At 45.4% G+C, this 27625-nt stretch overlaps 1 protein-coding gene across 12 annotated transcripts in view; it reads left to right on the top strand.

The window, feature by feature from the left end:
- AFF3 (ALF transcription elongation factor 3) overlaps positions 1–27625 on the top strand; it is a 617822-nt gene that overhangs the window by 574229 nt on the left and 15968 nt on the right. For all 12 annotated transcript variants that reach the window (XM_074011090.1, XM_065527510.2, XM_045368495.3 and 9 more), the window contains 4 exons: positions 4474–4675; positions 9226–9350; positions 19315–19378; positions 23314–23450. In XM_074011090.1, the coding sequence (XP_073867191.1) occupies positions 4474–4675; positions 9226–9350; positions 19315–19378; positions 23314–23450 (528 nt within the window). The remainder of the gene's footprint in view (positions 1–4473; positions 4676–9225; positions 9351–19314; positions 19379–23313; positions 23451–27625) is intronic.

The raw sequence follows: 27625 nt of genomic DNA, 5'->3' as shown, positions 1-27625 counted from the left end.
TTGCTTCCCTCCTTTAACCCAAGTCTTATCATTATGACTACATGTGCCACATACTATAGCTCCAGATACTCATGCAAGGTACTTCTCCATAACCAAAGACCAGATACTAGTTACACACAGCTCTGCACTCCCCAAGACATGCCCTTCTCCCAAAAAACTTAATAACTGAATTTCTAATCAATATTTTAATGGTAACCACTAAACTCGTAAGAACACTAAGCTTATTACACAGATGAAGAAATACACACTTGGAGCTGAATCTCCATGTGCAGCACCTAAAGCAATTAATTGGATATAGACTAAAATTGTGGCCTTAGAAGGGTCCGTGCTCCCAAGGTTAAATGGCCACCCAGACACTCCTCTCAAGAGGTTCCAGATGGACCCACCCAGCACTGACTCCCCTCTTTGATGAATGGCTTACAAGCAAGGCAAAATCCCAGGTATTTATTAGAAACGAGTAGCTTATCATCAGTCATAGAAGCGCTTTCCATTTTGAAATACCACAGCACAGAGGCCACTTTTCCTCTCTAAGACACTCCTCGCCCTCTCTGACCGTATACATAGAATTTTAAAGGGAGATGAATGTCTCAGCACAACACATAAAAATGTAAACTGAAAGGTTAGGAAAAGATGTAGAGCGGTGCTAAACCTTGGCGAGGAAATTGGTGAGCGAGGGTGCACACACACAGGCCCACTGCAGTGCCGGAATCACCTTGGAAGGCGAGGGCTCCTGTGGGTCTGAACGGGAGGGAGGGTTGCCCCTGCACGCTGCCCACTCCTCGGTCCTCTGTGCAGGGTGGATGCCAGCCCAAATTATTGAGAAAGGGGAAATGGGGAAAATGTGGTACCCAAATATTTTTAAATGTGCGATACCGTTTAGTGCGTGTTAATACACTAAATGATCTAGCTGATCTGGTGGCTTCCATAATTTCTAAGCAGTGAGGAATATAAACTGTGTGTCTGCACAACTGCAATATGATAGGAAAATAGCTGTGATTTGGCCGGGTGCAGTGGCTCATGCCTGTGATCCCAGCACTTTGGGAGGCTGAGGGAGACGGATCATGAGGTCAGGAGTTCAAGACCAGCCTGGCCAATATGGTGAAACCCCGTCTCTACTAAAAATATAAAAAAATTAGCCGGGTGTGGTGGCACACTCCTGTAGTCCCAGCTATTCGGGAGGCTGAGGCCAGAGAATCGCTCAAACCCGGGAAGCGGAGGTTGCAGTGAGCTGAGATTGCACCACGGCACTCCAGCCTGGGTGACAGACAGGCTCCATCTCAAAAAAGAAAAGAAAAAAAGAAAATAGCTGTGATTTATACCGGTGACACAGTCACAGGTGTTGATACTACTGCTCCTGCTAAACCATGACTCTGGTTTCATACCTTTACTCATAGTTGAAGGAAATGTTCTATTACAGTGAGAGGTCAGTGAAAATGAAGAGGTCACTTCTCCATTCAAGTTCTTGAACCCCAGGTTAAAAAAACTCTTGCTCTAGAGACTTTGGCAGAGCCTCCTAGTTTTGATGGTTTTATTTATGTTAAGTAGTGACACAATGCAGATAAAATGCTTAGAGTTCTTTCTGGGAAAGGTGGTCTGTGTACCTCTGGAACTGTGATTGCTACTATCAGGTTTTACCAGTGCTGCACAGCAGTCCCAGAGACGGGGATTGCCAATTTCAAAGAGGAGCTCCCGAGAAAGTTTCTTTGGTCAACTTGAATATATATATTTATAAACTTGCAATGATGAAAAACCGACAATCATGATGTCCATGATAATATTTAATGTCACAGTTTTGTTTTTCTTGCACTGTGAAAATCATGAAGTACGTCAAATAATAGAGACTGAGGAAAAGGTCTTTCTTCACTCACATTTCGACAAACAATTATAGTCAGGCAGTTCGCATTATCTTCAACATCAGCATCTTTGCCATCGCTAGATGAGTAACTTTTGATTCTCCCAAAGCACTTTTGCATAACACAGCCTCTATGTTGTTAGACACACAGTGCTTTTGGAACCAGAAATCTGTCACCAGAAATTCTATCCCCACATGTATCCATTTGCATAACATTCAGAACCTTGGTCTTGTCATTTGTTCTAGAGGCCTGTGTTTGTAATCTCTCCACTGTGACCACCAGCTAAGGAAATTGCTTTTCGAAGTGACTTTAATGGCTTGTTTGCGGTGATAACGAACACGTGCAATTAAAAGAGCCCAACCCCAAGAATAATGAGTCAATCTTTGTTAGATGACTTTAGCATGTTTTAACTGGCTCTACCAGGTGACCTCTATAAGTATTCTAAATGAGCGATGACTGAGTTCATTTCAGACTAATCTCTCTTCCCCAAAGAATACTTTAAGGAATAGAGCCCTAACAATGTAATATACATTGCAAACTCAAATGTAAGTGAATCCCTCTTCACTGATGGTTGATTTTGGAGAACATTATATTCAAGCACAGACAGTAGTTTTGAAGGTGAAATAAGGAGTTAGGAATCAGAAACTGTAACTTCTACTCACCGTATTTATTTATTTAAGAGACAGAGTCTTATTCTGTCTCCCAGGCTGGAGTGCAGTGGTGCAATCTCGCCTCACTGCAACATCCACCTCCCTCAAGTGATTCCCCTGCCTCAGCCTCCTGAGTAGCTGTGATTATAGGCATGCACCACCACACCTGGCTAATTTTTTTTTTTTTTTTTTTTTTTTTTTTTTTTGAGGTGGAGTCTTGCTCTGTCCCCCAGGCTGGAGTGCAGTGGTGCAATCTCGCCTCACTGCAACATCCACCTCCCTCAAGTGATTCCCCTGCCTCAGCCTCCTGAGTAGCTGTGATTATAGGCATGCACCACCACACCTGGCTAATTTTTTTTTTTTTTTTTTTTTTTTTTTGAGGTGGAGTCTTGCTCTGTCCCCCAGGCTGGAGTGCAGTGGCGCGATCTTGGCTCACTGCAAACTCCTCCTCCTGGGTTGACACCATTCTTCTGCCTCAGCCTCCCAAGTAGCTGGGACTACAGGTGCCCGCCACCATGCCTGGCTAATTTTTTGTATTTTTTTAGCAGAGACGGGTTTTCACCATGTTAGCCAGGATGGTCTCGATCTCCTGACCTTGTGATCCGCCCGCCTCGGCCTCCCATAGTGTTGGGATTACAGGCGTGAGCCCCTGCGCCCAGCCAATTTTTGTATTTTTAGTAGAAATGGGGTTTCACCATGTTGGCCAGGCTGATCTCAAACTCCAGACCTCAAGTGATCTGCCCACCTTGGCCTCCCAAAGTGCTGGGATTACAGGCATGAGCCACCACACCCAGCCTCCTACTCACTGTTTTTATATTCTAGGTTTAATCTGATCAATCCCTGTTTAAGTCATAAACTCAGATATTAAGAATTGGCTTTACACATTGCAGGTTGTTCTCTGGTTTTATTATTTTCTATATAATATTTAGTATAAGCTCAGATGAGATAGCAAAAGTCTTTTTAGAAATGTAGAATTCAGACTGGGTGCGGTGGCTCACGCCTATAATCCCAGCACTTTGGGAGGCCGAGGCGGGTGGATCACCTGAGGTTAGAAGTTCAAGACCAGCCTGGCTGACATGGTGAAATCCCGTCTCTACTAAAAATAAAAACATTAGCCAGACATGGTGGCAGGCGCCTGTAATCCCAGCTACTCGGGAGGCTGAGGCAGGAAAATCACTTGAACCCAGGAGGCGGAGGTTGCAGTGAGCCGAGATCACGCCATTGTACTCCAGCCTGGGTGACAAGAGTGAAACTCCATCTCAAAAAAATAAAAAATAAAAAGAAATGTAGAATTTGGCTGGGCACAATGGCTCATGTCTGTAATCCCAGCACTTTGGGAGGCCGAGGCACCTTGAATCCAGGAGTTCGAGACCAGCTTGGGCAACATGGTGAAACCCCATCTCTACAAAAAATATGACAAATTAGCCAGATGTGGTGATGCATACCTGTAGTCCCTGCTACTCAGGGGACTGAGGTGGGAGGATTGCTTGAGCCCAGGAGGTTAGGGCTACAGTGAGCCAAGATCCTGCCACTGCTCTCCAGCCTGGGTAACAGAGCCAGACCCTGTCTCAAGAAGAGAAAGAAATGTAGAATTCATTTATTGTTGTTGACTGACCTTCCCACTGCTTGCTCCTTATGCTTGTTAGGAAAACAGTAAGTTGTTTTCTGGGTATTTTGAGATCCTTGGATAAAGGACTTGGAAAAGGAAAGTGTTACTAGTCTTAGTTGCGTCCTTTGGTGCCGGCTCCAGAATTACTATCATCCTGATGGGGAGAGAAAAGAAACAGTGAGTGAGACTTGCTTCTTGTTTGTTATGATCCTAATGCCATTAACTTGTTTCCTGGTATAATAATTCCCAAGAAGCTTCTCCCAGCAACAGGTCCCAGTTGGGTGGTTTGGGTCATAGGAAAACATTTACCTTTCCCTGTGCAGACTCTGTGACATTCCATTACTGTCATTTCCTTTTTCAGTGTGGCAATACCAATAAATAAAAATGAAAAAATGCTTCGGTCGCCCATCTCACCCCTCTCCGATGCATCTAAACACAAATACACCAGCGAGGACTTAACTTCTTCCAGCCGACCTAATGGCAACAGTTTGTTCACTTCAGCCTCTTCCAGCAAAAAGCCTAAGGCCGACAGCCAGCTGCAGCCTCACGGCGGAGACCTCACGGTTCGTTGATGCTCTCTCTTCCTTTCCAACTAAAACCAAAATGAGGGGTGGGGCACAGTGGCTCACACCTGTAATCCCAGCACTTTGGGAGGCCAAGACGGGTGGATCACGAGGTCAGCAGATCGAGACCATCCTGGCTGGCACAGTGAAACCTCGTCTCTACTAAAAATACAAAAAATTAGCCGGGCATGGTGGTGGGTGCCTGTAGTCTCAGCTACTTGGGAGGCTGAGGCAGGAGAATGGCATGAACCTGGGAACTGGAGCTTGCAGTGAGCCAAGATCGCGCCATTGCACTCCAGCCCGGGCAACAGAGCGAGACCCCGTCTCAAAAAAAAAAAAAATAGAAACTGAGCACCCCCAAGCTCTGTCTCTAACCTAGCACAGTCTAAACACATGCTTGAGGTCCCCTTGAGAATTCCTGAATGCCACCCGCTTCTAGGAAGACCCAGCAAAAGACATCCCCCCTCACCCTCCCAACAGAGAGTGGGGAAGAGGAACCGAGGGAGAATTCTAAGCCTCTGTTGCTTAGGCAGGATTTTATTTTTCTGTCTGAAAAGACAAGACCTCAAAGTAATACCATCCCGGGACAAAGTAAATTAGGAGTTTGAACCAACCAACCTTTCTATTGGGAAAAATGTCTGAGCCCAGGGCAGAGTTAAATCTGGGATTGAAAACCCCACACTGAAAGCTACAGGGCCCGCACTTGGCCCTCACTGGCCAGTGTTGCAGCCACAGTGGGGGAACTCCCCCGCTACCCCTTTTCCAGTGATCTCAAGGGTGATTCCAGCACGCCCCAGGGGAAGAGCAGGGGACTTGGGTTCACAGTCTGACCTCACCTCTTAGCTACAGTGTGATCTTGGGCCAGTTACTTAATCTCTCTGCTCCTGTTTCTTTACCTGCAATATTTTAAAAGAGACAATATTATGAAAAGATCCCCACTGGGCATGATGGCTCATGCCTGTCATCCCAGCACTTTGAGAGGCTGAGGCGGGCGAATCACTTGAGGTCAGAAGTTCAAGACCAGCCTGGCCAACATGGTGAAACCCTGTCTCTACTAAAAATACAAAAATTAGCCAGGCATGGTGGCAGGCATCTGTAGTCCCAGCTACTCAGGAGGCTGAGGCAGGAGAATTGCTTGAATCTGGAAGGCAGAGGATGCAGTGAGCTGAGATCCCACCACTGCACTCCAGCCTGGGTGACAGAGCGAGACTCTGTCTCAATGGAAAAAAACAAAAAAACTCCAACACCTAGGGACACCTATGCAACTAACACTGTATGTTAGTTCCTCTTCGCCTCCATGCCAGCCTCTGACAGCCAGTGGCCCTGGACCCCTCATCCTCTCGGGAACATTAGTTACTTCCAAACCCTCTCCCATGGTAGTCACTGTGCCTATCAAAACCAGCTGGGTGGCCAGGCGTGGTGGCACACACCTGTAATCCCAGCTACTCAGGAGGCTGAGGCAGGAGAATCACTTGAACCTGGGAGGTGGAGGTTGCAATGAGCCAAGATCGCGCCACTGCACTCCAGCCTGGGTGACGGAGCGAGACTCCATCTCAAAAAAAAAAAGAACAGGACTCTGCAAAGAAGGATGAGGGAGGAAGCAGTGTGTAACACTTTATCCCATGAGTTAAAGATTGTTAAAAGTTGCTGGAAGTTCCCGCAAGAGCCTCAATCTTACAGCATCCTCAGGAAATTAACCTTCTTTTGTGCCCCCTCACTTGGGAGCAGTGGTCTTTAATTCTAGACTGAAAGAATTGGGGAAGACCTATATTAGAAAAACATGGGGCCGGGCGCGGTGGCTCAAGCCTGTAATCCCAGCACTTTGGGAAGCCGAGATGGGCAGATCACGAGGTCAGGAGATCAAGACCATCCTGGCTAACACACGGTGAAACCCTGTCTCTACTAAAAAAATACAAAAAAACTAGCCGGGCGAGGTGGCGGGCGCCTGTAGTCCCGACTACTCAGGAGGCTGAGGCAGGAGAATGGCATGAACCCGGGAGGCGGAGCTTGCAGTGAGCTGAGATCCAGCCACTGCACTCTAGCCTGGGCGACAGAGCAAGACTCTGTCTCAAAAAAAAAAAAAAAAAAGAAAAATGTGGAACAAAAAGACACCAACTCAAGTTTTTTTTATTTGCCTGTAGATCCTTAAGTCATAAGCAACTATGATATACAGAGAACTGTAAACCAATTATATATCTTATTTAGTTATTCTTCACCAAACAGGTGCTTATTTGGTAAGTACTTACTACGTGCTGGGCACCAGAGATGCAGTCACAATCCAGCAGATTCCATTTGTGCCTGAATGAAGCTTACAGTTAGCTGGGAGAGAGCCTCATACAGGGGATCGCACACATCCATGACTCAGCACCAGCGGTTTCAGTGCCAAAAAGGGAACTCACAAAGAACTAGGAGCTCTTAGAACAAAGAGGCTTGAATTAGTCCTAAGAGTGGCAAACTTTTTCTGCGAAGCAGGTTTTGACGTTTTGGACTGACCAATTACTTGTGGTGAGGCTGTCCTCTGCAACGTAGGATATTTGGCAGTGTCCCTGGCTTCCACCCAGTAGATCCTATGAGCACCCACTGGCAGTGGTGACAACTAAAAATGTCTCCAGGCATTATCAGTTTGCCCCCTGTTGAGAACTGCTGCTGTAAAAAATCAGATAAATAACCTAAGGGTTTATGGGCTGCACGGTCTCCATCCTGGCTACCCAACTCTGCCATTGTAGCAGGAAAACGGACGATAGATAAATGCATAGGCAGGATTCATTTCCAATAAAACTTTATTTACAAGAAGAGCCAGGTTTGACTCCCTGTCCATAGATGGCTGACCCCTGATGCGAGATCTGTAAAAGGCAAGTAGGCATATAGTAAGGGGCACAGAGCATTATAGGCAGAGGAAGCAGCCAGTGCAAAGGTCCCGAGAAAGAACTGGACACCAGCCCACGAGTCTGGGGCACAGAGGCCACAGGCGAAGAATGGCTGAGGGGCCACTTGACTGGGATCGCTCCTTTTACCAATAGCAAGCAGAGGCCACTGGAGGAGTTTAAGAACAATTTTTAAATGTTGACATCTGAGTTTCCTGGTCTTCTATAACAGTAGACTCTAACCTGTACAGTGTTACACGTAAAAGCAGTCCATATTTAAAGCAGCATTTGTATACACTCAATTTTAATTACTTCAGAGAAACCATTTGCATTTCCTAACCTCAGATGTGGTTTTATGATCCATGTGTTTAGCACACAGTAGGTGCCATGTAAATGTTTCTATCCTGAGTAATGTGATTTTTAAAACTTTTCCACAGACTAATGTGTTCCATATATGTGTGTGTGTGTGTGTATATGTGTGTGTGTATATATGTGTATATGTGTGTGTATATATATGTGTGTGTGTGTATGTGTGTGTGTATATATGTGTGTGTATGTGTGTGTGTGTATATATATGTGTGTATGTGTGTATATATGTGTTTATATATGTGTGTGTATATATATGTGTGTGTGTGTGTGTATGTGTGTGTGTGTATATATATGTGTGTGTATATATGTGTGTGTGTATATGTGTGTGTGTGTGTGTATATATATATGATGGACTTTTGTTCTTGTCGCCCAGGCTGGAGTGCAATGGTGCAGTCTCAGCTCACTGCAACCTCCCCCTCCTGGGTTCAAGTGATTCTCCTGCCTCAGCCTCCCGAGTAGCTGGGATTACAGGCGCCCGCCACCACGCCCGGCTAAATTTTGTATTTTTAGTAGAGACGGGGATTTGCCATGTTGGCCAGGCTGGTCTTGAACTCCTGACCTCAGGTGATCCACCTGCCTTGGCCTCCCAAAGTGCTGGGATTACAGGTGAGAGCCACTGCACCTGGCCTAGAATTTATTTTTTAATAATTCCTAGTGATTCCCGTTGACTCCTTCTGGTCTTCACAGACAGTGACTTCACAGACTGTGAGCTGAGTGACTTATCTTTTGCAAGAGGCAGTGAAGGTGAATGGTTCTGAAAGCGTGGTTCCAGGATCGCGGGTGATTGCAGCATCCGCATCACTGGGAACCAGATGGAAGGGCAGATTCTAGGTCCCCACCCCAGCCCTGCTGAATCCCAGACTCTCAGTGCGGAGCCTGGCAATCTGTGTTTTCACCAGCCCCCTGGAGGATGCTGATTGATGAAAACTGAACTGGCCAGCCTCCGGTCTAGCGGACTGGGAACAGTAGGTGTCTAAACCCTAACCCCTGGCCTCCACCACAGTCACTGAGTGTGGACAAGTTGCTGAAGCTCACCAAGCCTGTTTCTGGATCTGTGAGAGTGGGCGTCATGACTTCCCTTTGGATAGTATCATGAGAATGACGGTTGAGAACGCAGGTAGAAGCCCTCGGCAAATACCTAGAAGGCAGGTATTTCTTTATTGAGACACAATCACCATCCATTCTAATACAGCACACAAAGATGTTCTGCAGAGCCAAAGATATTCTATGTATGTATGTATGTATGTATGTATGTGATGGGCTGCTCGCTTCACCAGGTGGCCAATTTCTCAAAGACGTGTGTTGTTTCTTGTTTAGAAAGCAGCTCACAACAATTCTGAAAACATTCCCCTCCACAAGTCACGACCGCAGACGGAGCCGTGGTCTCCAGGCTCCAACGGCCACAGGGACTGCAAGAGGCAGAAACTCATCTTCGATGATATGTAAGTTCAGACTTTTTTTAATATGGTGAGGGGTAAGACAGAATAGAAGCTGCTCGGGTGGAAGGGGCGTGGACACCTTGGTGTGGCCACCTTCAGCAACAGTGTGGCCTTTTTTTCCCCTGGTCATTTAAATGTCCCTCTTGAAGGGAATTGGAGCCTTAATTTTGAGTGCATGCCTGAGTCGTGGTGGGGTTTTTGGGTAGACAGAATAATCAGTGCTAACGGGGTTGGACATAGAAAACAAAGGCGAATAGCATTAATGAGTCTTACGCTTCTAAGCACTTGTACTGTGGGTTGTTGGCGGTTTTATGCTACTAGAAAGAGAAGCATTGTTGTTGTTGTAAATTATAATAGGCAATGAATAATAGTGATTTACTCCTGAAAGCTTTTTTCCTCCAACTGCTATATTCTTTATAATAGTATAAATGATTCTTCTATAGGAAAAAAAATGCCATCATCCTTCACCCAATTCTAGCACTTTCAGTCTCACCCAAGTATAACTTCCATTCCCGGCATCATTTTAAAAGGAGGAAAAACAAGAGGAGAAGATGAATAAAAATAACATCCTGGAATGCTCTCGAGAGGCTGAAAATGACAAATGAGAAATGATCAAATGATGCTGAAAATTATTTCGGCTCTTAGGGAAAATGTATGTGTCAAGGACAAGCCTGGAAGGCAGAAGATACTCAGTGTGAATCCTCTTTTCAGGTTTAGTGGTCCTACGGACGTCAAATACATGGCTGGGTGAGGCAGGAAAAATTCGGCCCCAGGGTGGAGCAGCTGCAGAAGTAGGCTCTCCTGCCCTCTAAGGGCTTCTAGTCTAGCTGAGGAGACAGACTGCAAACCACTAACCCCACTGGATGTTGGAAAATAAAATGGTTCTACATGTCCGAGAGTCCCAATGACAAATGCCATGGCTCCCTCCACGGGGCCCTCCTAGGATCCATTAAATGACATCTCCTAAGGGGTATCACGTGGAGCAGAGAAAGCACCATGCAGGGGTGGCTACTCCAGCCTCGTCGTCCGCCCCGCTCCTCCATCCATAACTGCCACCCGAAGTCTTGGCATGATCTATTCACCCCTGTACGCTTCCTTGGGAAATTTAAAATACTAAGTTGTAGTCTTCAAGTACTGCATGGACTCCCGTAAGCTAATGAGGGTACAGAGTTTTGGGGTTGAAAGCCAAGTCCACATTCGTTGTTTATTTTGTTAAATGAACACATTCCAAGGCAACTGGGTTTGGGAAAGCTTGAGGGCAGCCCAGGAAGGCATGTGTGTTTCCTCTCTTCCTGTGGTGGCAGCTGCGTCCCACCCACACTCCTGGCCCTCACCGCCCCCTTCCTCTCACTGTCTACATCGCCTTTGCCAAGCAGCCAGGGAGGTAGGTGGTGATTAATCCCCAGGGAGGGCATGGAGTGGGAGTACAGTCAGGTGGCAAACTACATTTATAATTAAGGTTCAGGACATAAATTGTTCATGTGAACTTCAGCCATTTGTAAAAAGAAGAGATTAGAATTGTGTATAAGGATAATGTAGAAATCTGCATTTGGAAGTCATAACCCAACAACATGATCAAACAGAAGGAGCATTAGACCCTGAGGTACTCACACCACCGCATACTTACAGTGGATGGTTTTGAGAGCATGGTATATACACACAAAATACAAATACGTATGTCATATTAAAATGCAAGGAGTTTTCCAGTGGATGAACCAGAAAGCTAGGTCAGAAACAGCAACAACTAAATGATTGCACTTTGATCTACAGGTACTTGGACTTTTTTTTTTTTTTTTTTTTTTTTGAGACAGGCTTGCCCTGTCACCCAGGCTAGAGTGCAGTGGTATGAGCATGGCTCAGTGCAGCCTCAAAGTCCTGGGCTCACGCTATCTTCCTGCCTCAGCCTCCTGAGTAGCCGGGTCCACAGATGCATGCTACCACCCCCAGTTAGTTTTTTTTTTTTTTTTTGTAGAAAAAGTGTCTCATGGCTGGGCACGGTGGCTCATACCTGTAATCTCAGCACTTTGGGAGACTGGGGCGGGTGAATCACAAGGTCAGGAGTTCAAGACCAATCTGACCACGATGGTGAAATCCCGTCTCTACTAAAAATACAAAAATTAGCTGGGCGTGGTGGTGGGTGCCTGTAAGCCCAGCTACTCCGGAGGCTGAGGCAGATAATTGCTTGAACCTGGGCGGCAGAGGTTGCAGTAAACTGAGATCTTGCTACCACACTCCAGCCTGGGCAACAGCGAGACTCTGTCTCAAAAAAAAAAAAAAGGCCGGGTGCGGTGGCTCAAGCCTGTAATCCCAGCACTTTGGGAGGCCGAGATGGGTGGATCATGAGGTCAGGAGATCGAGACCATCTTGGCTAACACGTTGAAACCCCGTCTCTACTAAAAAAAAAAAAATACAAAAAACTAGCCGGGCGACGTGGCGGGCGCCTATAGTCCCAGCTACTCGGAAGGCTGAAGCAGGAGAATGGCATGAAATCGGGAGGCGGAGCTTGCAGTGAGCAGAGATCGCGCCACTGCCCTCCAGCCTGGGAGACAGAGCGAGACTCTGTCTCAAAAAAAAAAAAAAGAAAAGAAAAGAAAAAAAAATTAGCCAGGTGTGGTGGCGGGCGCCTGTAGTCTCAGCTACTCGGGAGGCTGAGGCAGGAGAATGGCGTGAACCGGGAGGCAGAGCTTGCAGTGAGCTGAGATCCGGCCACTGCACTCCAGCCTGGGTGACAGAGCGAGACTCCGTCTCAAAAAAAAAAAAAAAAAAAAAAAAGTGTCTCACTGTGTTGCCCAGGCTGGTCTCAAACTCCTGGCCTCAAGCAGCCCTCCCACCCCAGCCTCCCAAAGTGCTGGGATTATAGGCAGGAGCCACCATGGCTGGCAGCCCTTGGACTTTTTATAAGAGGAAATGTCTCTCAATCTGCTATGGCTGAAACTAATATAATTTTGTCACTACCAGTGTCAACAAAGAGGCTGTTATCATTTGTTCTTCCCATTAGCAATACGTATAATTTTCCTGGCTGACAGCCACAATGAAACTGTTTCTCCTTTTATGGATATAGATATAATAGAATAAAAAAGCACTGTTTCATATCCATCATATGGAGAGATAGATGTCGCATTCCAATTGCCATGTGTCCCGACTGATTTGAAATCCATAACAGTAAAATAAATATGCAACTCAAACAGCCACTCAACCGTCGAACTAAGAAAGTTGTGGAAAGATTCTTCAAGCTTGAAAAGCAAAAATAGGCCGGGCACAGTGGCTCATGCCTGTAATCCTAGCACTTTGCGGGACCGAGCGGGGTGGATCACTTGAGGTCAGGAGTTTGAGACCAGCCTGGCCAACATAGGCTGGTCCCATCTTTACTAAAAACACAAAAAAGAAAAATTAGCCAGGCGTGATAGCATGTGCCTGTAATCCCAGCTACTCGGGAAGCTGAGGCAGGAGAATCACTTGAACCCAGGAAGTGGAAGTTGCAGTGAGCTGAGATCGGGCCATTGCGCTCCAGTGTGGGCCACAAGAGTGTAACTTCATATCAAAAAGAAAAAAAGCAAAAATAGGCATCGTCTTTTCCTTTAAGCAGTAAAAATAAGCAACCTTCAAGAGATCACTGGGCTAAGATGTTACCTAAAATTGGTAACAAATTTACCAATTACAGGAACGTCTCCCAGGTTCCATTTGGTACATATGGAGTACTTACTAAGTGCCAAGTACAGGCACAAGAGTTGAAGTATAATGATTAATTAATTCTCAGTTCTTCAGGGGAGAGAGAGGCACATGGTGACCTCTCCAGGAAGGTTTCCTAGGATTACTTAAATTTAATTCTCTACCTCCTCCCTGCCCACCTCCATTCTGTGCCAGCTTCCCCACCAGCACCCTCAGTGACAGAGGAGGACCTCAGCCCCATCACTTTCCTTGACTTCTCTTCACCCAGGGTGAAGAGTGAACTTTAGCCCTTTTTAAAAACAAGCAGTGAAATGACCAAAGAGAGGCCACCAATGGAAGAAAAGAAAGGACTAGATAATTAGCACTGGAGTGATTTCAAGTTGATGAAAATCCAGTTACAGTGATCCAAAAAGTAACAGATGCCACACTGTCATTTAATTTTTAAAGCCGCATCGTGCAGCTTTTTAAAAAAAGTAAACTCATCCCTTTGTATTATAAATACGTGTTAATGGTTGAATAAACATGGGATTCAGACAACAGCTGAAGCCAGTAGGCTCTCAATAGCAAGTGTTGAATGAACCCAGCTGAATTATAAATGACATTCCCAGGAAAGAGTGCCTGCAATTTTTTCTATGACTGTAAGGAATCTACATGCAGGTAAATGTAAATTCATGGGCTTCCAAGCCCCTTTTCCTATGTTACTTACCAAAAATTAGCCAGATATGGTAGCGTGCGCCTGTAATTCCTGGAATGCCTGTAAACAGGCACCAGTTAGTTCCTTTGGGATACAGACAGAACTGAGCAGAATAACATTTATTTTAAAAATGTGATCCAGGTCAGCCTGTCCTTTGTACGTTGTGGGCTCATATTGGTGGCAGTGCGACCTCACCTCCTCCCCTGACATTTAGCAAGTAACACAACATTCACTGCTTGACAGCTGCAGTATTAAGGTGACACTCGTATGATTACCAAACATTTGTTTAAAAAACAGATCTGTAAGAATGTATGTCAATGAATAGATAGCACTTGATTCAACTTGAGGCCTAGGAACTGATCTTACTAGTGCAAAGCCATGAGCTGTAAGTCACTTGGTATCATAATTAGTGACAGGGGAATTCTCGGCTGGGGAAAATGGAGAGCGAACACCTGTGTCACGAAGGCCTCGGTACAGAAGTCCTGAACGGAGCTATGTGGTGATGAGATGCTTGGCTGGAAAACCACCTCCTCCATCCTGCCGCCGTTCTGCTGTGCTAGGAAGCCAGAGAACCCCAGGTGCCAGGGCCGCCTGCCGCTCCCCGGAGGAAGTGCTGGCTGCTGCCTGTATGTCACATGGAAAAGTCAGTCACAATCAGCACATTCAGCCAAACCACCGAACGTCCCTTCTGTCCCCATGGTGCCCATAACAGGAGCCCGGCTACCTGAACCTCCTGACAGTGAGGAAAGACTGACTGTAGACGCCAGGCACTGAAGGTCATGGCGTGTGAAATGTGGCCACGAGGAAGGAAGAGGGACTTGACATTTGTAATGTACTTAGCACAGCAGTCTCAAAGCTAAAAGGATTTTAATTTTATAGAGGAGGGGAAGACTCCCATATTGTAAAAGGTTGGATCCCTAGCAGCATGATTTAGTCAAAGGACACCAGTTGAGATCCTTGAGTAGGCGAAATTACAGCAGGGAAGGTGCTCCCACCGCCCCCCAACCCAGGGCTTGCACTGGGCATGTTCTCCTGAGGGTCTCCTCTCCTAGTCCTTTCAAAGCAGGACCCTACCTTTTTGTTTTCCTGATTAATCATTAAGCCTTTATTGGTCTTCATTTAGAATTTCTCCCATTATGAAATCCCTGTCTCAAGGCCAGGTGCTTCTTTTGTTCGAACCAAAACAGAGCGTGAGAGTAAGCATGAGTGAGACAGAGAGAAAGAAATGGAGAGTAGGATTTGCCAAGGCGGGGTGCGGGAGGACAAGGACATTCAGATCTCCTGGATTGAAATCTCAGCTGTCCGATCATTTTTAGGGTTTTGTAAGATTATTTTAAATGTCACTCAGAGAAAAACAATCATCAGATTGATAATTTCCCATTTCAACACAAAGTTACTTTGGATTCAATGACCCAAACCTGCCCCACTTAACCTGAGCATCCCGCAGAGCAGACCCTGCCTCCTGTGCCCAGCTGAGAGGGAAGCAGTCGCCTGCAGGAGCCTGTGGCCTGGAAGACACAGTGAATGACCGCTTGTGCCTGGGAGAAGCCAGGTTCCAGGGACTCTGGGGCCCCAGCCAACATCAAAGTTGTGGAAATAAAAGCTGTTTTGAATCCTTGCTACCCAGATGCAATCTACCTGCGTCTGTGGGGAAGGGCCTGGAAAGCCGGTGCCAGCATCCTGGAGCGGCGGACTCTGAAGTCCCCTCATCCGTAGTCATCACTGACTCTGTGTATTAAAAATAATTACTTAACTTCTTATGCATTCTCCTCAAAGCTTGGGACATATTAACACCTCTGGGGCTTGTCAGATGACAAGCTGACATATCGGATAGCAGATGATGAATTCATTTGGTATGCAGTTGCCTATTCGTCTGATTTGGATTTCAACTTCCCGAAGAAAATCATCCAATTTCTGCCGCGCCGAGGAACTTGTTGTTCAAACACATTGAGCTCTCATCCCTGCCAGTTTTCACAAAACAGGCTGGTTCTACCGAGGGCGGCATTTCACAGAGGTAGGAATTACAGAAAGGAGCCTGCCAGGCTCTCCGTGGGAGACCATTCAACTCTATCCCAGTCACAAAGGAGAACAAAAAGCAAGGTTGCTTTAATATTCCTGTGCCAGAAGAAATATGGGGGTAGCTCAAACCCTGATGTTGCTGAGAACCAAGGCCGTGTGTTTCTAGGTTGGGGTGGCAGGAGGGGGAAGAGAAGAAAAGAAAACATTTCTATTTGGATCAAGTGCTCAGAATGCTTTTGTTGGAGAGAGCTCTCATAATGAAGATGCATGCGGCTAAGCTCTGGCTTTCAGATCACTCACGCCCCGTTTCCGAAGAGCCCGAGATTCACAGTTAGTTACATTTATGGTGTTTAATTAAACTTTGATTAGGTTTGCTCGTCTATCATCATAAAATACCATCACCGTGGAAAACAATGGGAGGAATTTTATTACACAAATGGAAGACAAAAACTCTAGGTTTTCCAAGTTAAAAAAAAAATAGAAGATTAGATGGAAAATCTGTTTGAACACTGAGATAAGATCTCATTTTAGTACCTTTGCTGTATTCTATTCTATAACGGTCACAATGGTGACAGCAGTTTTACTTTTCCTACTGACTTGTGTATTGCTGTCAGAAGGGATGCCTTTGTGAAAGCGGGCGTTGGTGGCAAGGCTGGACACTGGGTGACATCCCACTGGTCCCACTGGCTTTATAATGATCTGCTCTGGAAGTACGGCACTAGAAATCACCCAAAAGGAGAAAATGGGCCAATCATCAGGCAATCTTCAGTGACTCATTACAGTGAGCCCTCCATTCTATGCAAAGATGAGAGTTCTAACAAATGTGTTCGTAAGTGGCCTCCAGATGGTACCTATGCTATTAGCATCTCAGGTTACTGCTCTGATTATAGCTGCTCTGATACAGTCAGAAAATTAGGTGTGTTACTTACCCACATGCGCTATTGTGAGAGTCTGTGACTCAGCCTCCATATCAGGATTTTAAAATATGCTACTATGCTGCAGATGAAAACAATAGTGATTAAGGAGCTTATATTAGGAATTATGAGCCCCTGCCATCCATAAGGGTAACTTAGAAGGCTGGTGGAAACTAAGAAGCCATAGCTTATTACCAAGATAATCCTTTAATGAAAACGAAATGCATTTGAAGTAGCGATGTGTTAGTGACAAAACAGGGCAAGAAAAAAAAAATGACCTAACTTATATACTAGAGTATAGAACAGATAATGATGTGGAGAATTTCAGGTTGCCATGGAGACACTCTCTGGCTCACTGGACGCGATGCTGCACCCCGTCGAAAGGCACCACTCTTCTAAGCTCAAAATGAATTCAGTGCCATTCATCCAAGGGAGACCTGCTTACCTTCTACCGTGTGCCAAAAACTACAGGGTGGGGAAGATCAAAGAGGTCTACAGCATGGTCCTTACTACAAATGAACCAGCAACCAGGTTGCACACATGCCCAGTAGAGCTCAGAAGATAATGAAATACCAAGTGTAGGAAACAAGAAGTGCTGTGTGAGGTCAGGAAGGACAAAGGTGAACATGGACCAAGGTTACTCGGAATGCCTTACAGCGGGGGAAGTTGAGGGGCAGGCAGCATTTGGCTCCTGGAAGACACTCAGTGAATGAAGAGTGAGCAGAGTGTTCCAGGTGGCGGAAGTGATGAGCAGAGCTCCTCGGACCAGGAGGCCATGTTATCAAGACAATGAGGAGCCACCTCTGACTTTGGTCAAGGGCCTTCTTGAATGAGTGACATAGTTAAGTGGGTTAGGCACGATTTTTGGGGATCTGAACTGAGATTTGATCTCATAGACCCTGGAGACTGATTTTAGGTCTGTGAGCAGGATGGCAAGGTGATGAAAGCCATGTAATCCCAGCACTTTGGGAGGCTGAGGCAGGTGGATCACTTGAGCTCGGGAGTTCAAGACCAGCCTTTACAACATGGCGAAACCCCGTCCCTACTAAAAATACAAAAAGTTAGCCAGGCATCACGGCACACGCCTGTAGTCGCAGCTACCTGGGAGGCTGTGGTGGGAGGGTCGCTTAACCCCAGGGGGCCGATGCTACAGTATCGGTGATCGTACCACTGCCCTCCAGCCTAGGCAACAGAGTGAGAACCTTTCTCAAACAACAACAATAACAACAACAATAACGTCAGTTGCCAGAGTTAGAACCAAAGACCAGACAATATGTGGACATTCTGACAATATGTGTCAATTTGTGGACAAAGAAGGAAAACTCACCAAGGCAACAACAAAGCCATTCATATGGGGAAAGCATGGGTGTCCAGGAGCTGGAAGAGAGAAGATGGAGTGGTAGGAGCAGGGCCTTCCTAGGAAGGAGACCTCAGGCCTCACCCTCAGTGAAAGACCCAGCACAGTGAATGAACAGTTCCAGCCCTCAGTGGGGTGCGTGGGGTGGGGTGAGGAGCCATCTGGACCCCAAAACTATGCTGTGATTCTGGTTTGTTTGATTAAAAGGCAATGTCATTGTCACAGAAAAGCATTGTCACACATTGCTTTTCTAAGCATTTTGACCTCTCTGGATACATGAACGCTCTGACTACCTAATATTACAATAAGGTAAAAGATCCCATTAGGATCTGAAATAAGGCAGTTCAGAATAAGCCTGCAATAATAAGCTAAACAGTCCATGATGAATATCACTACTTCCGCCGTATCTCCCATTCAGAGAGTCCTGGCTTATATTTGATATTCATGAATAGGTCAAGTTTATTGATTATATAAAGTTTATGCTGCTGGTGCCTATAAGGAGGTCATTTTTTTAATCTGTCGGGCTAAACACTTAAAGGCACTGTCCAATGAGTACCTTAGCGTCACTGGACCTCATTACACACGTTCAAATCAGTCTCTGGATGAGTTACCTTCATCTCCCGGCAGAGTCACCGCTGGCCAGGGTTATTGCTTTAATAATCCACATGTCTGCTGTTAATGTTTACCAGCTAGCTAATCAGAGCTCTAGAGAATACATGGCATGTTTGCATTGTTACAAGGTAGACATCATTTGACAATTAACTTCATTACAACTGGAATGTAATCATCCAACACTATCTCTTTTTATTTTTCACTGTGAGGCTTTAAGATAATTCAATATATATACATAAAACTCTGGGTACTAGATATGCATATAAATGCACTTATTTTCATAAGGATATATAAATATACTCACCCATATATATCCATACAATTATGAGGTATATGTACAATGTTTACATTAAAAGCGGATTGTTTTATTTAAATATTGCATAAAATAAGATTTCTCACTTGTTTTTTTTGCCATACAATAAAAAATATATTCACAAATTAGGCACCAGGGGGCCATGTTAAAGCCACTGTAAATAGCGACTACTGGCATATGTTGAGTGTGTTTCGAATTGCTAACTTAAGAGAAAGTTTATTGTGATATTTGACATATAGGCAGTAATTTGGAAAGACAGAAAACACACTTAATTCCGCATTAAGCAGAGTTTTTAAATTGCACCTTAAGTTTGAGTGAAAGGAAGGAATATTTTAAAAAGATCTTGCACTTAAGCCATAATGACGTTTAATATCATTCCCTCCTTGTAGGCCTCGCAGTGCCGATTATTTTATGCAAGAAGCTAAACGAATGAAGCATAAAGCAGATGCAATGGTGAGACCCTTTTCTTTCCAGATACGTTCTTCCAAATTACGTGTGTACTGCAGCTTCATCACTGGGACAATATAGCTAGGGTAATTATAAAATCTATTACAAGGATGGCTGGGTCTGTTAAATGGAGAAATGTTTATATAATCAAGTGTTCATAGCCCAATAAATTATGACTTCAACCAATAATGCCTGACTGGGAAAAAGCCCTGGATAAATGAATATTTCAATTTAGTCCTAAGGTTTGAATAGTAACTAGAGCCAGTGGAGGCAGTGGGTGGTAGTATTTTTTTTTTCCCCCTTCAAAAAGTGAAATCTAGATTTGCATTTTTCTCTTGTTAGCCTGACAAACCGTTGGCTGAGTCCCAGGATCAAATCTCTTTTCAAAAACACTGGTGTTCTTCACATGTATCTGCCAAAAATGAATGCTTTCTCTGAAACCGTACAACACGGGAACTGTTATCTGTGCATAAGACTCTAAAGTCACCATGATTTGATGTTTTCAAAGAATAACTTTTCTTGCTTGGATAATCTCCTGTTTTGGAAAGCTTGAAGCTCCCAGGCAAGAGATAGAAAACTTTTGTTTTGTTTTCTAAAAGAGGTCATATGCTTGTTCCATCTTAAATGAATGAAGTCCAGAGGGACCGCTTCCCACATAGTAACTCGAGTTTAGTCTCCTCCAGTGTTCATAACTGAGATTGAGGCAGGTGCTGGACGTGAAGAAGGCATTTCCAGTGACCTTCAGAATACTGAAGATGTTTAAACAGTTACAGGCCGGGCGCGGTGGCTCAAGCCTGTAATCCCAGCACTTTGGGAGGCCAAGGCAGGCGGATCACGAGGTCAGGAGATCGAGACCATCCTGGCTAACCCGGTGAAACCCCGTCTCTACTAAAAAATACCAAAAAAACTAGCCGGGCGAGGTGGCAGGCGCCTGTAGTCCCAGCTGCTCGGGAGGCTGAGGCAGGAGAATGGCATAAACCCGGGAGGCGGAGCTTGCAGTGAGCTGAGATCCGGCCACTGCACTCCAGCCTGGGCGACAGAGCGAGACTCCATCTCAAGAAAAAATTTAAAAAATAAAAAAAATTTAAAAAACAGTTACATACCCCTCTTCCAGTGCTACCGACGTCACCTATTAACACTTATTTACGTGAAGACCACTGCCTAGGCACACTGGGGTACAGGAGGAATTATCCCTACGTATCAGAAAATAGAGAAGGGCAGCGGAAGGTAAGCTCTTGTCCACACAATCTGAGTCTGATGGACAGTTCTGGTCATCTGGAGAAGCTGATGTATGGCCACTGTTGGAGAAGAGCATCAGATTTTTAAGGAGAAAGAGATTTTCTGCTTGAATCCAGCATCTAAAGTTTGCAGCATTATTCATTCATTGTCCTCTTGCCCAACCCTATCTTTCCTGTTGACGATTTCCCAAGAGGAGACACTGCTCCAGCCAGGCTGGTCCCCTACTAACCTCTAAGCACACCTGGCTCCTGCCAGCCAGCGGGCGTTTGCAGGGATTCACTGTCACACATACTCTCACGGGCATACTCACACCCTCAGTGTCCTCCCCAAATCTAGCCAAACCCTACCATTCCTTCCTGGCATCATGTTCAGTCTCCTCCCTGTGGCCTTCCCAGCCTCTCTGCAGCCCTGTCACTAGCTCCCTTCCCTCCATCTCATTTGCACTGGATGCCTCGTCTTGCATTTTGTTGGGTAATCACAGACTGCCTTGCACTTTGAGCTATCTTGTAGGTGTACATTTTCTCTCTCCAAGTATATTGTATGTTTGGCTTGTGGAGTGCACATACCACAGAATTCGGTGCTTTAGGAAATATTAATACTAAATGAAATGACTTCATCTGAAAGTGTTACCAAGAAATACTGCATTACAGGCCATAACACTTTCAGGTAACATCTGAAAGTGTTACCAAGAAATATTGCATTACAGGATCACACCTGTAATCCCAGTACCTTGGGAGGCTGAGGCAGGCAGATCATTTGAGGTCAGGAGTTCGAGACCAGCCTGGCCAACATGGTGAAACCCTGTCTCTACTAAAAATAGAAAAAAAAAAAAAAAAAAAAATTAGCCAGATGTGGTGGTGCACACCTGTAATCCCAGCTACTTGGGAGGCTGAGACGAAGACTCGCTTGAACCCAGGAGGCAGAGGTTGCAGTGAGCCAAGATCACGCCACCATGCTTCAGCCTGGGTGACACAGTAAGACCCTGTCTCCAAAAAAAAAAAAAAAGAAATGTTGCATTATAACCTACACTAGCTTTATAAGCTGTTTACAAATTTGATTTGCTAGTGAGAGGAGGTTTTGCTCCGCATTTCTGTTTTTGAAGCTATCGTTACTAATGAAGTTTGTTTTTTTTTTTTTTTTTTTTTGTATTTTTAGTGGCGAGACTTGGAATAGTATTTGAGTATTATGTCATTCGGTTTTAATTGATGAATGAATCATTTGAAAATTGTGGAGATTTTGCAATCCAGAGTTAGACTATGTAATTACCTACAAAGAGTAGTAAGGTATGGAGCCAGGAACTTGATGTGTAAGTTTAGATTTATGAGATCTTAAGAATATAAAGCTGTTCTCTGGCTGCCCTTGCTGATGTGGGAAAAGAATAACACAAATTTAGACAGCTACAGATAATTCCATAGAAATTTGTTTTCTTTTGCTTTTAGAGACAGGGTCTTGCTCTGGTGTCCAGGCTGGAGCACAGTGGGGTGATCATAGCTCACTGTAACCTCAAACTTCCAGGCTCAAGTGATGCTCCTGCCTCACCTTCCCAAAACACTGGGATTACAGGCATGAGCCACCATGCCCAACCAAAAATCATTTGTATTTTCAACTTTTTGCCCCATTTTAGCACAGCTGAAATAGCTCCTTGAGATTTGTCTCCTCTCCTTTCCCCTACTCACTCTCACTCTTAAGTGAGGTTCTAAATATTAACAACAACAACAACAAACAATTGAGGCCAGGCGTGGTGACTTACGCCTGTAATTCCAGCTACTTGGGAGGCTGAGGCAAGAGAATCGCTTGAATGCAGGAGGCAGAGGTTGCAGTGAACCCAGATGGCACCACTGCACTCCAGCCTGGGCTACAGAGGGAGACTCTATCTCAAAAAAGAAAAAAAAAATGAGAAGAGGAAGGCATGGAGATGTAAGTGCCACAAGTAATGTAAAAGATAATAACCAAGGCTGGGCGCGGTGGCTCACGCCTGTAATCCCAGCACTTTGGGAGGCCGAGACGGGCGGATCACGAGGTCAGGAGATCGAGACCATCCTGGCTAACACGGTGAAACCCCATCTCTACTAAAAAACACAAAAAATTAGCCGGGCGTGGTGGCGGGCGCCTGTAGTCCCAGCTACTCGGGAGGCTGAGGCAGGAGAATGGCGTAAACCCAGGAGGCAGAGCTTGCAGTGAGCTGAGATCCGGCCACTGCACTCCAGCCTGGGTGACAGAGCGAGACTCCGTCTCAAAAAAAAAAAAAAAAAAAAAAAGATAATAACCAAGGCCTGGAACCATCCGAGTTGAGGATGTACCAAAAGAAGTATGAAAACTCTTATATGGGACCAGACCTATGAACTTTGATGCATATTTAGCATAGCATGGAGGAACAAGGAATGAAGTCTCCAAACCATTAGGGGTTGGAAAGAGGGAAACAGAAATCAGAGCAGCCATGCAGTTCTGAGCTGTGTCGATTGGCAGCTGTCACATGGGTTTGATACAATTCTGTACGTAACTGTTTGCTCACTTACTCCAAGCCAGTAGCAGTTTGAGAAAATAACTAGAAAAAGAAGTATTCTATTTCTTTCTTCTCTCAGCTTCATTCACAGGATTTTAGAAGTCAGAGTTGGGTTTCTCAGAGTGTATAAACTACATGACAATGCCATTTTTTAAAAAACTGTTGTTTAGGAAAACGCTATATTAACTCTGTTGATCAGGTGGAAAAGTTTGGAAAGGCTTTGAACTATGCTGAAGCGGCGTTGTCGTTTATTGAGTGTGGAAATGCAATGGAACAAGGCCCCATGGAATCCAAATCTCCTTATACGATGTATTCAGAAACAGTAGAGCTCATCAGGTAAGCACTGTGTTTTCTTGCTGGATGAGGGGAGGAGGTGAGGAGTGTGGGGAAGTACTATGGAAACAGAGAAAAGAATGTCAGCCTGGCCAGGCGCGGTGGCTCACGCCTGTAATCCCAGCACTTTGGGAGGCCGAGACGGGCGGATCACGAGGTCAGGAGATCGAGACCATCCTGGCTAACACGGTGAAACCCCGCCTCTACTAAAAAATAGAAAAAAATAACCCTGGCGTGGTGGCGGGCGCCTGTAATCCCAGCTCCTCGGGAGGCTGAGGCAGGAGAATGGCGTGAACCCGGGAGGTGGAGCTTGCAGTGAGCCGAGATCGTGCCACTGCACTCCAGCCTGGGCGACAGAGTGAGACTCTGTCTCAAAAAAAAAAAAAAGAATGTCAGCCTGCACCATCCCCCACCAGGAACCAGTGTTCATCCTCCAAAATAAGAGGGTAAGGTTGTGCAAGGCACCTTGGCACACCCTGCCCCGCTCTGTCCTCCGTGAGCAAGAGGGCAGCTGCTGTGGCCCCCGATTGCCGAGGGAGGAGACTGAATCTGAGTGGGCTGTGACATACCTGCTCCTCCCAGCTAGGAAGTGGCAGATTTTGAGCCTATTTCAGCCCTAGGCTGCTTTAAAAAAAAAAAAAAAAAAAAAAATCTGGTTCAGGTTAGTATCATCTAAATCTTACCTCCATCAGTAAATACTTCTGGAGTATTTAATGAAAGAAGATTCAGGGGGATTTTATGGAAGGAGAACCCATCTTCTATCTGCTCTCGAACCTGGCCATGGGCACCATCCCCCAACCTGGGTTAAGAGCTGTGAGCAGACGTGTCAAGGCATTCGATGGAAAACACTCATCCTCCGTGATGCAGACCTGGAAAGGCACCTCCGTCACGCCTCTGTAATGAACAGTTCAGGGAATTTCATCCATTAGCCCTACTGAGCACCTTCATTGTATGGTGTATGTTTTTAGCCAGTGTAACTGCTTGACATAATGTCTGATATCCACAATGAGAAATAATTCTTCCTAAAACAAACTTTTAAAGGTTTTTCTGATTCCGGGATTCTGTGCAATTGAAGCTGAGACATTTTCCATGTCCCAACATTCTGCATGGAAGATTTCTAATCGTCTTAGGATGTGATCTTTTTGGTCTACATTGGCCCAAAGATGCTACTTGGTGTTTTACACACCACTCTCCCTCAGTAAATAGTTTCCAGCCTTCAAAACTGTCATTCCAACATCAGAGAACACATCACCTCCAAAAGCATTTTTCAGGAATGTTTTAAAGTCAACACTGCCCATTTTTCTTAATAAAGTGTTTCCACTAAATCAATATATTGGCGAATCCTTTATACTGTCTTTTTATATGGCACATTACTTTCAGCAGTGATGAAATAAAAACAGCAAAGTAAAAAGACTGGTAAAAATTACTCTAAGAGATCCTCGATCCATACATTCCTTCCTCAGAACAAGGCCCAGCCTCAGATGTTTATTGGCAGGCAAGGGAGGAAAGTGGGAGAAACTGGACAGGGACAAAGCTGGAAGATGCCCTAGAGTGTGAGTACCTTGAGCACAAGGATTTTTTGGGGTTTTGTCTGATTTGCTCACTGGAAATCCTCGGCCCCTCGAACATTTTCTGGCACATAGTATGTGCTTAATAAACAATTGAGGAATCAGGCCGGGAGCGGTGGCTCACGCCTGTAATCCCAGCGCTTTGGGAGGCCAAGACGGGCGGATCACGAGGTCAGCAGATCGAGGCCATCCTGGCTAACACGGTGAAACCCCGTCTCTACTAAAAATACAAAAAATTAGCCGGGCGTGGTGGCGGGCGCCTGTAGTCCCAGCTACTCGGGAGACTGAGGCAGGACAATGGCGTGAACCCCGGAGGCGGAGCTTGCAGTGAGCCGAGATCGCGCCACTGCACTCCAGCCTAGGCAACAAAGCAAGACTCCGCCTCAAAAAAAAAATTAAATAAAATAAACAATTGAGGAATCAATGAATAAGCAAGCCATAGGACCTGCTATGAACTGGGGTATCATGACCTGCTTAAAGGCATTCACGCTTGAAAATTCAAACAAGCAAGCCCAAACAAACAAAAAACCATGCAAGCCAGATATACCATCAAGGAGAGGGTGCTGGGGTACCACACCCACTGCGCCCACTGCTGGAAGTAACCTTTCACAGGTAGAGAACACTGTCCACCTTCTAGATACTTCAGAATGAATAGAATCACGTAAAATACAGAGAAAATGGAGACAAAAAGACAAGTTTGGCTCTTTCTTTTTTCTTTTTCTTTTTTTTTTTTTTTTTTTTTGAGACTTTCACTCTTCCTGCCCAGGCTGGAGTGCAATGGCACAATTGCGGCTCACCACAATCTCCGCCTCCCGGGTTCAAGTGATTCTCCTGCCTCAGCCTCCCCAGTAGTGGGATTACAGGCATGCGCCACCACATCCAGCTAATTTTGTATTTTTAGTAGAGACAGGGTTTCTCCATATTGGTCAGGCTGGTCTCGAACTCCTGACCTCAGGTTATCAGCCTGCCTCGGCCTCCCAAACTGCTGAGATTACAAGCATGAGCCACCGCACCTGGCCAACTGTTTTTTCAACCTACGTTAGAAAACAACATTAATTGACCAGGCACGGTGGCTCACGCCTGTAGTCCCAGCACTTTGGGAGGCTGAGGTGGGCAGATCACAAGGTCAGGAGATTGAGACCATCCTGGCTAACACGGTGAAACCCCGTCTCTATAAAAATACAAAAAATTAGCCAGGCGTGGTGGCGGGCGCCTGTAGTCCCAGCTACTCAGGAGGGTGAGGCAGGAGAATGGCGTGAACCCGGGAGGTGGAGCTTGCAGTGAGTCTAGATTGTGCCACCGCACTCCAGCCTGGGTGACAGAGCAAGACTCCATCTCAAAAAAGAAAAAAAAAAACAGCATGAATTACATCCGCACATTGCCCACCCTGCTGACCCTCCTCTCCCCTACTGAGACACTGAAGGGCCTGGAGCACTGGCAAGGGGTTCTCACCACCAAAAATGACCCAGCCCAGGATGTACACTTTGTCCCTACAGACAGGAGAATTTCCTTCTCCACTAGGGAACTCCAGATGGCCAAGCGGGCGTGGGTCATTGGAGCACTGTCACCACAAGAGCCCAGCCTGGTGACCCTCTCTTCCCACCCTCCCGCTCTCCGCAGGCAGCACTATCAGGGATGAACAGAAGCCCTGGTGACACCAGATCAACCACACAGACTAAAATAGTATCAGAAAGGCCTGAAAATTAAATTGTAATTGGAACCACGGCCCCCAGAGTAGGCTAGAGCCTTCCTGCTAGACCTAAACAGGACGGCTGGATTTAAAATAGGACTCAGAGTCTCCTAAACTAATGGTCAAAATGTCCGGGATACCACGGGAGCTCCCTCCTCATACCAAGAACCAGGACAGTCACCACTGGCATGAAAAAAGATGATCAGAAGACCTCAATGCAGAGATGAATCGGTTGCTGGAATTACCCGACAAGGATTTTTAAAGCAGCCATCGTAAAAATGCTTCAATAAATAATCACAGTTATCACTCGACAAACAAAAAATACAAAATCTTTTCAAAGAAATGGAAGTTACTTTAAAAAGAACCAAATGGAAATTGTGAAACTGTAGAATTGGATAATATAAACCCCAAAAATGGACTCAGTAGTAGAGTGGAGATGACAGGAGAGAGTCAATGAACTTGAGGACAAAAAAATATAATTTACCCAATCTGAGCAGTAAAGAAGAAATAGACTGAAAAAGCTAAATGAACACAGCCTCAAGCACAGTAAGAAAAGATCCAACATTTGTGTCATGGAAGTCTCAGAGGAGAGGAATAGAGAGTGGGACTGAGAGAGTATTTAAAGAAATAATGGCTGAAACTTGCCAAATTTGTCAAAAGACATAAACCTACAGACTTAAGAAGCAGAGAAAAACCCAAATAAGATAAACCCAAAGAAATGCATGCAAAAACACACCATAATTACATTTCCAAAAACTGAAGACCAAATATCCTGAAAGCAGCCAGGGAGAAATGATAATTATCTGTTGGGGAGAATCAATTCAAATGACAGCAGGCTTCTCTGAAACTATGCAGGCTGGGAGGGACTGGCGTGACAGTTTCCAAGGGTTGAAAGAAGGAACTCTCAAGCCATGAATTCT

This window comes from Macaca fascicularis, chromosome 13 (assembly GCF_037993035.2).
Source record: "Macaca fascicularis isolate 582-1 chromosome 13, T2T-MFA8v1.1".
NCBI classification, from domain to species: Eukaryota; Metazoa; Chordata; class Mammalia; order Primates; family Cercopithecidae; genus Macaca; species Macaca fascicularis.
Note: the sequence above shows the minus strand (reverse complement) of the source record. Positions and strands in the feature narration are given on the sequence as shown.